The 13,786-nt window shown below is 44.9% G+C and overlaps 1 protein-coding gene across 10 annotated transcripts in view; it reads left to right on the plus strand.

Moving 5' to 3' along the window:
* Nucleotides 1-13,786, plus strand: part of ARRB1 (arrestin beta 1) — a 114,167-nt gene that overhangs the window by 74,414 nt on the left and 25,967 nt on the right. For all 10 annotated transcript variants that reach the window (XM_027848198.1, XM_027848202.1, XM_027848200.1 and 7 more), the window contains 4 exons: nt 4,130-4,160; nt 5,127-5,187; nt 9,300-9,344; nt 11,246-11,439. In XM_027848198.1, the coding sequence (XP_027703999.1) occupies nt 4,130-4,160; nt 5,127-5,187; nt 9,300-9,344; nt 11,246-11,439 (331 nt within the window). The remainder of the gene's footprint in view (nt 1-4,129; nt 4,161-5,126; nt 5,188-9,299; nt 9,345-11,245; nt 11,440-13,786) is intronic.

Genomic DNA, 13,786 nt, shown 5'->3' on the forward strand with positions numbered 1-13,786 from the left:
AACAAGATGGTGCAGTGGGTAGAGTGCTGGGCCTGGAATCTGGAATCAAATTCTGCCTCAGACACTTACTAGCTAGCTCAGTGACTCTGGGCATGTCACTTAATTTCTGTCTGCCTTAGTTTCTTTAACTCTAAAATGGGTAATAATAGCACCTCCCTCCAGGGGTTGTTGTGAGGGTTGAATGATAATAATTGTAAAGCACTTAGCACAGTGCCTAGCACATAGTAGGCACTTAATCCATGCCTGTTTACTTCCCTCCCTTCCTCATCTGGTTGAAGATCTCTAGTGACTAGGATTTCATAAGGCAGCCCATTCCAGTTTGGAAAGCTCCTTTTCTCAAATGCAGCAGATCGGGGCCAGGGGAGCGTGGGGGAAGAAAATTCCATTCCTGGAATTCTGCTTCCCTGGCTTTCTTCAAGTCACAGCTAAAATCCCACCTTCTACAAGAAACCTTTCCCAATCCCTTAATTCTAGTGCCTTCCCTCTGTTGGCTGTTTCCTATTGGGCCTGTATATATCATGTTTGTACATGTTTGCATGCTTTCTCCCTCACTGCATTGTGAAATCCCGGAGGGCAGAGACTGTCTTATGCCTTTCTTCACATCTCCAGTGCTTAACACAATGCCCGGCACATAGGAGGCGATTCATAAATGCTTATTGACTGACTGACTGAATTGGAATGATTTGAGAAGTTACCTCCATGAAGTCCATGTAAGAGAGATGGCTGGATAGCAGTTTGTATAAAAATATCCGAGGGGTGTTAGTGGATTGCATTTGCACTCACCACGAGTAAAAGTGGGGCATTGACAGCTTATTCTCAGCTGAATGAATAAAGTCCTAGTGTCCAAGGGAGGTGTCAGTTCCGTTGTCCTATGCCTGAGTCAGGGCTCATCTGGAGGGTCAGCTCCGTGGCCACATTTTAGGAAGGACTAGCAGACTGCAGCATCGTGGGAGGAGGGAGATCAGGGTGGGGATGTGGGATTGGAGACCTGCCACCCACAAGAGGGTGGGTGAAAGGGCTGGGGATGTTAGTCTGGAGGAGAGAAGATTGGAGCTGGCGGCAGGGGGGAGGGCGGAGCACACATAGATACACGCAAGCTGTTTTCAATCAATCAATAACATTTATTAAACGACTGCTATGTGCCAGGCACTGTGCTAAGTGCTGGGGATACAAAAACAGGCGAAAGCCCCTTTTTCAAGGAGCTCAGAATCTCATGAGGGAGAAAACAGTATGTGTAAACAAGCACAGTGTACAAGATAAATTGGGAATAATTAATAGAGGGAATCCGAGAATATCTTGAAGGGTGGCCCTTGCAAAAGAAGGGTTATTTAGGCTTGTTCTCTTTGGTCCCGGGAGCAGAAATGGGAGGGAGAGGGCAATCTCAGAAAGTCAGATTTCTGCTCAGAAGAATGGAAAGCCTTTCTAGCAAGCAGCCTGAAGGAAGTGAGGAGCTCCCCCTTACTGGAGTTGTCCAAGCAGGCTGCCCAGGGGATTCCTGCACCGAGTGGGAGGTGAGCCGAGATGTGCTCTGAGCTTCCTCTCTACCCTCGGGGCCTGTGATGGCATGAAACCGAAGGAACTGGAGGCTTGTACATTGCGTGGGCTTCTGGAGTTTAATGTCACTCAAATGTTTCTCTGGTGACATCAAGGCTTTTCTGGAATCATATGGAGGAGAAATCCAACACAAGAAACTAGTGGGTGTGCAAGCCCCTCCCCCCATGTCTGTGTATTTCTGTCTCTCTGTCTCTTTTCTTCCTCTCTCTCTCTTCTCTCTCCCCCTCCTCCTATTTCCCCTCTCTTTCTCTTCTCTCCTCTTCCTTCCTCTCTTCTCTCTCTCCTCTTTCTCTCTCCCTCTCTCTTCTCTTTTCCTCTTCTCTTCCCTCTCCTTTCTCTTTCTCTCCTCTCTTTCCTTTCTTCTCTCTCCCCCCCTCCTCTTCTCTCTCTATTTCTCTTTTGTTCTTATTTGCTCTCATTATGCCTTCCTTCCAGTTTGTTTCATGCCATTGGTCATTTAATTCAGCCTTTTAAAATTTTATTTATTCTAAGTGGTACAATGAATAGACCTCTAGGCCTGGAATCAGAAAGACCAGAGTTAAAATCCCGTTTCAGATACTTACTAGCCGTGTGACCATGGGCACATCCTTTACTCCTTTCCAACTCCACTTTCCTTACTTGGAAAATGAGGATAATAATAGCACCTACTGGCTAGAGTTGTGAGGATCAAATGAGATAATATTTGTAAAGTGCTTTGCAAACCTTGAAGTGCTATATAAACAAATACTAGCCATTATTATTGTTGCTGCTGCTGTTATTTTTCTGAAGTCATTTCCAGGTATAGCACCCTCCCTTCCCCCCTAATTCCCTTCCTTGTAATAAAGAAAAATAGTTAAACAAAATCATCTGGAAACAAACAAAACCCTTGTCTGATAGTATAAGCAACTTTCTTCAGCTGTAGTCCAGCACTTCTGCTGAGACGGCTGAAATAGGTTTCAGCATCTGTTCTCTAAGACCCAGATTGGTCACTGTATTTAATCTGAGTCCTCTCTGATTGCCTCTAGTGTTTTCATGTACATTGTTGTATATGGAGGCAACCACTGGGCTCAACTGATTGTCTAGTGCTGAACTTGGAGCCAAGAAGACTTGAATTCAAATCCTGCCTCTGATACTTTCTTAGTTCTATGACCCTCTCAACCCTGGTGTCCTCATCTGTAAAATAGAGGTAACAATAGCTCCTGCCAAACAGGGTTGTCATTGAAGAGCAAATTGGACAATACATGTAAAAGTGCTTTGTAGACCTCAAAGCACTACATAAATGTTAGTTACTATTATTATTATTAGACAGAGTACATATTGCTCTCCCAGTTCTGCTTTCTTCTTTCGATGACAATTCATACAAGTCTTTGCCTCTTTTTGAATTGCTTCTATTTGTAGCTTCTTACCATTCAATATTATTCCATTATATTTACACACCATGATTTGTTTAGCATTTCTTGGTTGATGGGCAGTAAAGTGTGTTTTCATTTTGTTACTGCTACAAAAAGTGTCTCTGTATGTATCCTGGTAGATTTAGACATTTCTTTCTGTCTTCAACTGGCTTGGGTTTCTGCCCAGTAGTAGAATGGCCAGCCCAGGGGTATAAAACCTTGGAGGGACTTTCTCAAATAGTTCCAAGTTTATTTTTCAGAATTGTTTGACCAGTTCATTGTTCCTCCCACAACATATTAGTGTTCCCATCTTCTCCTCCAGCATTGACTATTTCTGTCCTTCATCATCTTTGCCAATTTGCTGAGTGTGAGATGAAACCTCACTTGTTTTAATCTGCGTTTCATCACTCCATTCAATCCAGTTCAACAAACATCTGTTTAGTTCATGATGTGATTTGGGCCCTGTTTCTGAAGCAGGAGGCAGAAAGGACCTTTCTGGGAGCAGAGGAGGGAGGGAAGGCCTTCAGTGCTCTTTGGTAGAAAGAGCCCCAAAGATTAAGGGCTGGCCTACTTAGCCTCAGCCACTGACCTGCTATGTGATTGCTCCACCTCTTCTGACCTCGGTTTACTTCTCCTGTCAAATGAGGAAGCAATTCTCTAATGAGAGGAATGATTGCGAATGACTCCTGGACAGTCTGTTTTGCTTGACTATGAATATTTGTCACAAGAATTTTTTGTTTCTCTGTAGTGGAGAAGGTAGGAGAGAGAGAAAATAGATTTGGTAATTAAAAAAATAAAATGAAACAAAAGGAAAAAGTGATAATTAGCAAAAATTTATAAGTGATTTAAACAATTCAATTTAATTTCAGACCACTTTACAAATATTCTCTTCTTTTACTCTCACAACGACCCTGGGGATATAGGTGCTATTATCCCCATTTTTCAGATGAGGAAACTGAGTTTCAGAGTGGCTAAGTGTCTGCCTGGGGTTACACAGCTAGCAAGTGTCTGAGGCAAGATTTGATCTCAGGTCCTTCTGACTCTAGGACCAGCGCTTAATTCACTGGGCCACCCAGTTACTAAATGACTTCTCTACAAGTCCTAGCCCCATCTCCTTGTTCCTGCAGGTAGGCTGGGCTGCCCTTCCCTTACTTCATGTCAGGCCCTGCTAACATGTGATCCTTCTCTTTTTCCCTTTCTTACAGAGTTTTCAAGAAGGCAAGTCCAAATGGAAAGGTGAGTGCAGTATATCAAAGTCACCACTTGCTCTCCTCTCCTCACTGAATAAAAACAATAATAGTAATAATAAGTATTATTTCCCCATCTCCCTCCCCCCACCACCCTTAGCTTCTCCCTGATCCCTGTGACCCAGATACAAGTCTACATGGTGAGCCATCTAAGAAAAAAAATGGACTGGAGTTAGAAGAGGGAGTTACATGCCCTGCCCTCAGGGAGGCTCCAGTCCAGTGGTATGCTGGTAAATGTTTAACAACTAGTTCTCTGGGGGAAAAAATACAGCCACAACACACTTTTAAGTGTAACCTGCTTTATTAACATTTTCTTCATCATTTTCTTAAGTCTAGATCATCAACAAAATGATAAATCTAGCCCAGATTTGTAGCATTTGCCTCCCTCCCTTCCCCCATCCCTAAGCTGCTACAGCTCACCACTGCCTTGACTGAGAGGGAGGTACCTTTAGGGAGCTCTGGTCATAAGGAGACCCAAAAACTTGTCCCCAGGACCTCAAGGAATGGATACACTCAATTTTTGGAAGCTCTGTCCCCAGAAGTTCTGCCCTTCAGAATTTCTGTCTACTCCTTTTCCTGTTTCCTAGGGATTTACCCTGCCTGCTAGTCTATGGTTGTCCCACCCATATCCTTGGGAGAGGGTTAGTGGGGTACAGGTTTGGCACAAGGGTGGAGAACCTGTGGCCTCGAGGCCACATGGGGCCTTCTAGGTCCTCAAGTGCGGCCCTTTGACTGATTCCAAACTTTACAGAACAAATGCCCTTAATAAAAGGATTTGTTCTGTAGACCTTGGACTCAGGCAACAGGCCACACCCGAGGACCTAGAAGGCCGCATATGGCCTCATGGCCCCACCCCTGGTTTAGGATTTTGGTGAGGACCCCCATTGGAAGCTGGCCAGAGCATCTGGCTTTTTGGCCCACATCCTCTCACTGTCTCATTGTCTCTCTCCCTTAGCTCACAGTCTACCTGGGAAAGAGAGACTTTGTGGACCACATCGATATAGTCGATCCTGTCGGTAAGTTCCTGTTGGTTGGGGTATTTGAGGGCTGGAGACTTGAAGCTGAGAAACTAGACATCAGCTAGACTGAGGCCAACTTAGGAGGAGAGGAAGGGTGCTGTGCAGCAGTAGGAAGGATTGAGACTTGCCGTATAACCTTGGGCAAAACACTCCCTTCTCTGAGTTTGTTTCTTACACCATAAAATGGGAGTGGGCATTGAACTACATGGGCAGCATTAAGGTCCAGTGGCGAGGGCACTGACTCTGGAGTCAGAGAACCAGAATTGAGGTAATAGGATTATGGGAAAGGGACCCCAGAGGCCATCTGGTTCAACCTTCTCATTTTACCAGTGAAGAAACTGAGGCCCTGGAAGGCAGTGATTGCTCATGGTAGTAAGCCTCAGGGGTGGTATTTGAACTCGGGTCTTCTGCAGAGCCAATGTTCTTTCTTGCCACTGTATTATACTTATCTCCCATGTTCCTAACCTTGGGGTGATCTCTGACACTTCTCTTTCCCAGACCCCTTCATCTGCCATGCTATACAATATTTGCATTTCCACAACATTTCTTGTATTCATTTCCTCCTGCATTTCTGCAGCCACTATCTTGGTCTAGGCCCCTATTGCTGTAATAATGGTAAAAGCTTAGGCAAAAAGCAAAGAGGAGGTACAGTCCTAATGCAGGGGGTCAAATTTGACTTCATAGGTGTTGGCAAGACTTGGTAGGCCAAGCCACATGACTGGACCATGGCTCTGTCTAGGCATACCTTATTTAAAAGAAATAGGGTAGATATAAAGGGGGAGGGGCACAGAAAGTAGCATATAGTAGTATATTAAAAAGGCATACTCAAGTGCAACCTTTTTTTATTATACTGTGTTATAGAAATGCTTGTTTTATTCCATAAATTAAAATTAATTAATTAATTTTTAAAAAAAAGAAGGCGGCATACTCATGTAATGAAATCCAGGAACCAGACTAGGGAGAGCATGATGGAGAGTAAATATGTGAGTAAAGTCAAAGGACAGAGACGTAGAAGTGATTTTGTCATCGGAGCATATCACAAAGCAAAGCCTTTCCTCTGACGCTTGCTACTAGCGGAACCTTAAGCAAATCACTTAACCTCCCTAGGCCTCAGTTTCTTCATCTGTAGACTAGATGACATAGCCTTGCTTCTATCTCTAGTTCTAGGATCCTTTCATCTCTAAGGTTCTTTTCACCTCTGAGGGTTTGTGACAGTGACGGAGACAGTGATGGAGAAAGAGGGGATATGTGCATTGTGTACACACACATGCAGAGAGATGCGGGAGAGGATTTGTATTTAATATTTAATAGTATTTATATAATAATATTGACATATTTAATTACAAATTTAGACAGAAAAAGACAGGGAGATGTAGATGGGGAGAGAAAGAGAAAACACATTACAAAAAGAGATGGAGAAAGGGAGAGAGACAAACAAGAGATGAAGATGGTTTTCTCTCTCTCCTCCTCCCTCCTCCCTCCGCCCTCCTCCCTCCGCCCTTCTCTCTCCCTTCTCTCTCCCTTCTCTCTCCCTTCTCTCTCCCTGTCTTTCTATCTCTCTCTTTCTCCACACACACACACACACACACACACACACACACACACATCTATCAAAGAGAGAAAAGATAGAGTGACATACAGAGAAAAGGGAGACAAAGACAGGACACACACAGAGGGAGACAAAGGGGAGGGGAGAGATATTGCTGCTGTGTTATCTTCTGTCCCTGGGGATGTTTTGGAAACATATTTAATAACAAATCCTGATGATTATACATTTGCAAAAGAATTTCATTCTCTAATTTCTCTCCCCTGCAAGAGAAAGAGAGGCAGCTGGTGGCATGGAAGGAGCATTGACCTGGGGATCCTGACACCTGAATCATGGTCCCAGCTCTGATCCTTATTAGTTGTGTGACCTTGGACAAGCCTCTTCCCTTTTTCTGGGTCTCGGTTTCCCTATCTGTAAATTGAGAGCATTGAACTAGATGACCTCTAAGATTCCTCACAGCCCTGAGACTTGGTGTCTTTTGCTCTAAAGTCCCCTCCTTGTCAACCCTGACTTTCTGAGGTCACTTCTGTCCCTAACAGATCTGATGGTATCGATTGTGGTATAGCAGAACTCGTAGTCAGGAAGACCTGGGTTTAAATCCCACCTCTGACAGGTGTAGGGCCAGTCATTTGATCCCTCTGAGCCTCTGGTCTCTCCAGTGTAAAATGGGGATGTTAACATCTGTGGTACCTGCTTGCCAGGGGTCACTGTGAGACTCAAATGAGATAATGGGTGTTGCATGCTCTGTAAGTTTCCAAGTCCTCTTGGAATGCCAGCTCTTATTAATATGGTCCCTTACAGCTCTGATCCTTGCATGTCCTACATAGATTGTGATGCCTTTCTATTGTTGCATGATCTATGATTCTAAATTGCCCTCTTTTCAGAAGCTCTAGAGCTAGAGCCTCTCTGGGATGCACTGGCTGGGGAGATTGACTCAGCCCAGGGAGCAAGGGAAGTCAGACTGTGGAATTAATGGAGAACAGCAGCCTTCTCTCCAGAGACTTCCACTCTCCTTTCTTCCATGGGTTCTCTTGGCTCTGGCATCGTGGTATCTGGGAAGGGCACTAAGGGAGGCTTAGGGCTTTAGCATCAGGATAGGGAACTTGGCCAGTTAGGAGAAAGGGTCCTATCCTTCAGAGACAGTAGGACAAGAGGCAGGGCAACCCATGATGAACCCGTGGGGCAACCTTTTAAGGATGCCCCAGGCAGCAAGCTCCAGGGCTCAGCGTAGGATGGGCTGAGAGTATGAGACTCAGGCTGGTAGGTTCATGGTCCATTTGCTCATTCATTCATTCATCCAACAAACATTCACTAAACATCTGCTCTGTGCATGGTCCTATGCTCAGTGCTGGGGCACATGCCGAGATAAATGAGAAACCATCTGGTGGGGGGAGATAATGCACGGACAGAAAAATAGAATGTCAATTAGAAAAGGACAGATACAATGCTGAAGGAAGAGATCACTTGCAGTTATTGGAGACTTTCTGGAGAAGGTTTTATCCAAGCTGGGCCTTGAGGGATGCCAACAGGGTCAAGGTAGGTTTTACTGAATCAGGGTAGAGTTGGTGGGTTTGGCAGGGGTACAGTTTTCAGGTAGGATTGGAAAGAAGTATAGAAAACAACCCCAAGTCCTGGGTTTGAGTCCCAGATCTTGCCATCAGCAGCTTAATTTCTTCATCTCTAACACAAGGTAGAGCTTCATTAGACAACCTCTTCAGACCCCTCCCAGCTGTAGCATTCTGGGATTCTGATGACTTTAGGATAAGGGTGGCAGGTTCCGAGGTCAAGAGTCAGTGTAGAATTAGAGATTTGAGGTGAGACGATGGATTGGTAGAATGTTTGGTAGAAAGGTTTGAGGTTTAGAGTAGGGATGATGTTTGGTGTGGGTTTGGATTCATTGTGGAGGTGATGATGTGTTTGGTGGTGGAGTAGGTTTATAGGATTGGCATTTGGGTTAGGATTGGTGAGTTCATGGTGATGTTGGTGGGATTGGGGTGATTGGGGTTTGTAACAGGGATGGGGTTGAGGAGGTAGGTTGGGATTGGGAGCAGGGTTGGTGGGATTGGAGTTTAAGATAGAGTTGGTGGATAGTTGAAGATGTGATTATAATAGTATTGGTTAGAATTCATCATTGGGTTAATGGGTTTCGAGCTCAGGGGTAGATTGCTAATTTCAGGGTGGTAATGACAAATGTAGGGTTGGATTAGTTTTGGTGTAGATGATATACTCAGTTCAATGCAATCTAATTGAACATGTATGAATTAATTAACAACTACATAGCAGGCTAGGTTCTAGGGATAAAATTAAGTCTTTAACCTCAAGGAGCTTTCATTGTATGAATTTGGGATTGGGTTAGTGGGAATTGGGATCCAGAGTCTGGTTGTTAGATGGAGCCTGAGTTGGTGAGTTCAAGAAGAGGATGGTGAGATTGGATTTTGGATGGTGAATTCAGGTTTGGAATGTTGTGCGTGTAGGTTTGGGTTACAGGGTAGAGTTAGAGGGTTAGGGAGCACTTGGGTCTAGGGTCTTCCCTCTTTCCCCTCTTCACTGTTATTTCTTTCAGATGGTGTGGTTCTGGTGGATCCTGAGTACCTCAAGGAGAGGAGAGGTGAGTCTCCTGCCCTGCCTTCCCTCCCAGACCTCTTCTGTGTGATTTCTTGTCTCTTTCCCCATTCATTTTTTGGTCCAGCCCCACTCCTAACTTCCCTTATACTCTCCTTCCCTGTTTCAAGGAGACATCAGTATTGATTATCTGTCCCAATTCCTTTTCCCCTTTCTTCTCTCCTGATCCTTGGCCTCCCATCCTGCCATCCAGCCCCATAAATGAGGGAGAAAACACTCCTCATCCTTGCCTATTCTAGCCTTACCTCCCCTGGACCAACTTATGTTCCTCTGTCCTCTTTTCACCCTAGCCTTTCTCAGCCTCCCTCATTCAGGCTCAGCAAAGGCCTGCCCTCAGACCAGACCAGCCTCTCCTCCATTCCCTTAGCCATCCCTAAGGACTCCCAGTCTCACCCGACTTCTTTAGACCCTACCATGACCCCTGACCTCAGACCCCCTTCTCATTCTTCTCCAGGCTAGCTTGTCCTCTCCCACTTGATTCTCCTAGCCTTTACTAACTTCCTTATTTCCTAGGGACACCCCAGAATCTTCTAACTTCCTCTAGCTTCAAGTCTCCCAAGATTATGCTCATTCTCTAGCTTTGGCCAGCTCATAAGGGCCTTCTAAACCTCATCCCTCCTCAGTTCTCACTAAACTCTTAAGGGCTCTCCAACCTTTTTTAGTTTGTAACCCCTCACTGAACTCCTAGAACTCAGACCCTCCCCAACTTCTCCCTGTGTAAATAGGCCTCAGTTTCCTCATCTCTAAAATGGGGATAATAATAGTTCCTACCTCACAGGGTTGTTATGGTGAATCAAATGAAATAACCTATGTAAAGCACTGTGCAAACCTTAAAGTACTATATAAATCCAAAATGCTGTTATTCTTGTTATTTTTAGTTGTTGTAATATTGGCTTCCCTAAACCCTCCCAGGTCTTTTCTGATAACCTCTCTCACTGGGCCCCACAGTGTCCACCAGCCTTATCCAACTTCCTCGGTCCTCCTCCAGGTTTCTCTGGCCTCCCCTAGCTTTCCCTAGCTTCATCCAGCCCTACCAAATGATAATCTCAGACAGTAGTCCTTGACCTAGACAAATCTCCCAATAGGTCCTCAGCTCTGTCAGTATTCTTCTTTCTGGTTTCCATGGCATCATCATACTTTCTGCATTTTCTTTAGCCTTTCTCAGTTTCCTTTAGCCCTACCAAGCCCCCCAAGTTGAGATGTGGCATGAGGCTGGGGGTATGATGGGAGGAAGGGACTGAAGAAGGGAAAAAGGCTTCTCTAAACTCCAGCCTCCCTCATCTTTCCTTCCTGGAATCCATATCACCTCCTGTATATACCACCCTCTTTCAACTGCTTGGTCTTAGAAAAGTCCCATTATCTTTCTCCAGATTGGATGGGTCCCTCCAAATCCCCCTAGCCCATCTCATTTCTTTCCCTCCTTGGGTCTCCCAGAACCTCCAGTCTCTTCTAATCTCTACCAAGCTCCTTGAGCTAAGATACTTCCTGCCCCTAAGACTTCCTGAACTCCCCTGTCCCTGTCATCTCAGGTTAATTTTCTAGTAGGAGAAAAAAGGCCTCAAAGTCTAATATATAGGATATTATGAGGACCCTTTTCTCTCCTCCCAGTAGGTATGATGAGGCTGTACATAGGGGCTTAGGCTTTAGCTGCTTTCTCCTTTTGGGAAAGGAATAGCAGGCTGTGGTCCCCCTGCATCTCACCCCCAACCTCCCTGTAGAGTAGGAGGCCACCCTTATGACGTTGCAAGACTTGGACCTCCATGCTGGATACCTTGCTGTGGCCTGGCTTCCCAGGAATGGACTGAGGGCATTCGGGGAGATGTGATTGCTGCTGCCTGAGGGGACTCGCTCACTCTCTGACTCTTGTCATTTCTTTCTCCCCCACAGTGTATGTGACTCTGACCTGTGCCTTCCGCTATGGCCGGGAGGACCTGGATGTGCTGGGCCTGACCTTCCGCAAGGACCTATTTGTGGCCAACATCCAGTCCTTCCCACCTGCCCCTGAAGACAGGCCCCTCACTCGGCTCCAAGAACGGCTCATCAGGAAACTGGGAGAGCATGCCTACCCCTTCACCTTTGAGGTGAGGGATCCCTGGGTTCTCTCCTAGCCTCAAAGATTCCTTTCTGGATTTTATGGTCTCCAGGAAGTTGTCCATTATTGATACTACCCAGCCCATTAAAGTCTAGTTTTCAGATCTCCTTCAAATGAAGTGATGTAAGAAATTACAGGGTCACCCTAGCAAGGAGCTGTCCAGCTTTAGCTGCTGCTGTTTTTTGACCATTACCTAATACTTGGAAAGCTGCCTCTTTCATTTAAGCATTTGGAAAGCAGTGATTACCAAGAGACAACATGGTTCCTCCAAGAACAGATAATGCCAAACTAACCACATTTCTTATTTTGACATAGGGTTACTAGACTGAGAGATCCTGGAAATGTCTTAGATATCTAGATTTTAGCAAGGCATTCCACAAAGTTTCTCACAATGTGTCTTCCTGGTTAGAATGTGAGGTCCCTGAGGTAAGGATTATTTCCTCCCTATCACTTGGTACAATTCCAGGCACCTATTAAGTGCTTAATACATCCTTGTTTATTAACTGATTAGGCAAGATGGAGAAAGGTGGGTTGAATGTTTACATACACACACACATCCCCTTTGAGAGAGAGTTGGTGAGCTGTGGGTGAGAGGTGTGATAGTTGGAAGGTGAGGGGAGGAAAACAAAAGGAAGGAATCAAGCAAGCATTTATTAAATGCTAACTATGTGCTAGGCACTGTGCTAAGTCTTGGGAGCAAAAATGTAAGCAAAAAGAAAGATATTCCCTCACTCAAGGAGTTTACATTTTTTTAAATTAAATTTTATTTTCTTTTTGGATTCACATTCTTCCTCTCCCACATCCTCAGTTGAGAAAGCAAGAAAAACAAAACCTCTGTTACAAACATGTATAGTCACATATAACAAATTCTTACATTGGCCATATCCCAAAAGCATGTCTTAATGACCTTTCTGTCATGAGGTAGGTCGAGTTTCATCTTGAGTCCTTGAGTCAATTGTGCTTGGTCAGATCAGGGTTTGTAAGTTTTTCAAAGTTGTTTGTCCTTACAGTATTGCTGTTACCATACAAATTGTTCTCCTGGTTCTGCTTACTGGACTCATGGGTGAACCATTAGTTCATACAAATTTAAGTAGCTTACATTCTAATAAAGAAGACAGTGCACAAAAGGGAGCTACAAAGGGGCAGGAAAGGAATAAAGATACCTGGCACAGGGACATGGTTTTAAAGGACAGAGAAAGTCAGGACTGGGCTGGGAGGGGAATGAAGGCAGGTTGGCCTGATGGTGGTGGTTATTCAGTTGCTTCAGTCTTGTCTGACTCTTAGTGACTCCATTTGGAGTTTTCTTGGCAAAGATACTGGAGTGGTTTGCCATTTCCTTCTCCAGCTCATTTTACAGATGAGGAAACTGAGGCAATCAGGATTAAGTGACTTGCCCAGGGTCACACAGCTAGTAAATGTCTCGGGCCAGATTTGAATTCGGAAAATGAATCTTACTTCAGGCTTGACACTATCTGCTGCACCACATAACTTGCTCCTTGGTTGGCCTGGGCCTCTTAATCCACAAAAATGGAAGCTTCAGGTGGATCTCACTAGTGGTAGAAGGGGAGGTGGGCCTTATAAGCCCACCAGGGTTGAGTGGGTGAGTACTAGGGTGAGCCAGCCACAGGAATAGCAGGCTTTTTTTTTTGTTTTTTTGTTTTGCTTTTTAGTGAGGCAATCGGGGTTTAGTGACTTGCCCGGGGTCCCACAGCTAGTAAGTGTTAAGTGTCTGAGGTTGGATTTGAACTCAGGTCCTCCTGACTCTAAGGCCAGTACTCTATCCACTGTGCCACCAAGCTGCCCCAAATAGTAGGCTTTTCCAGGGAATAAAGCCCCAAGGACTCCAGGATGAGCCAGCCATAGAGAGGATATAATTTTAAAGTCCAAAGAAAGCCAGGAATAGAACTGGTGAGGAAATAAAGAAAGGTAAAGGAGGAGTTAGGGGGAAGCAAGAGGAGGGAAGGATGCAGAACTAGCTGGATGATTCAGAGTCAGCAAGGAGTATTCGAAAGGAGCACATTGAGGAAACACTGAATTTGAATTTAGATGACCTGAGTTCTAATTCTAAGTCTGTTACTATCTGTGAGGTCACACAGAGGCCAGATCCTCGTTTACCTCATCTGTAAAATAAAGACCTAAAATGTTGAACCTGATGATTCCCTGAGATCTGTTCTAGCTTTAAATACCATGATCCTAAGGAGGGCAGTGTTTAGAAACTGCCCCAGAGCTCCTTTCTCGCTCAGCTCAGGGATGGTCACCATTTTTGGTCAGTGATTTGGGTGAAGGTAGAGATGGTGCCCAGAGCAGATTTGCAGATAATATAACACTGGGAAGAA

Source organism: Vombatus ursinus, unplaced genomic scaffold, assembly GCF_900497805.2.
Source record: "Vombatus ursinus unplaced genomic scaffold, bare-nosed wombat genome assembly UNPS02005659.1, whole genome shotgun sequence".
In the NCBI taxonomy this organism is placed as follows: Eukaryota; Metazoa; Chordata; class Mammalia; order Diprotodontia; family Vombatidae; genus Vombatus; species Vombatus ursinus.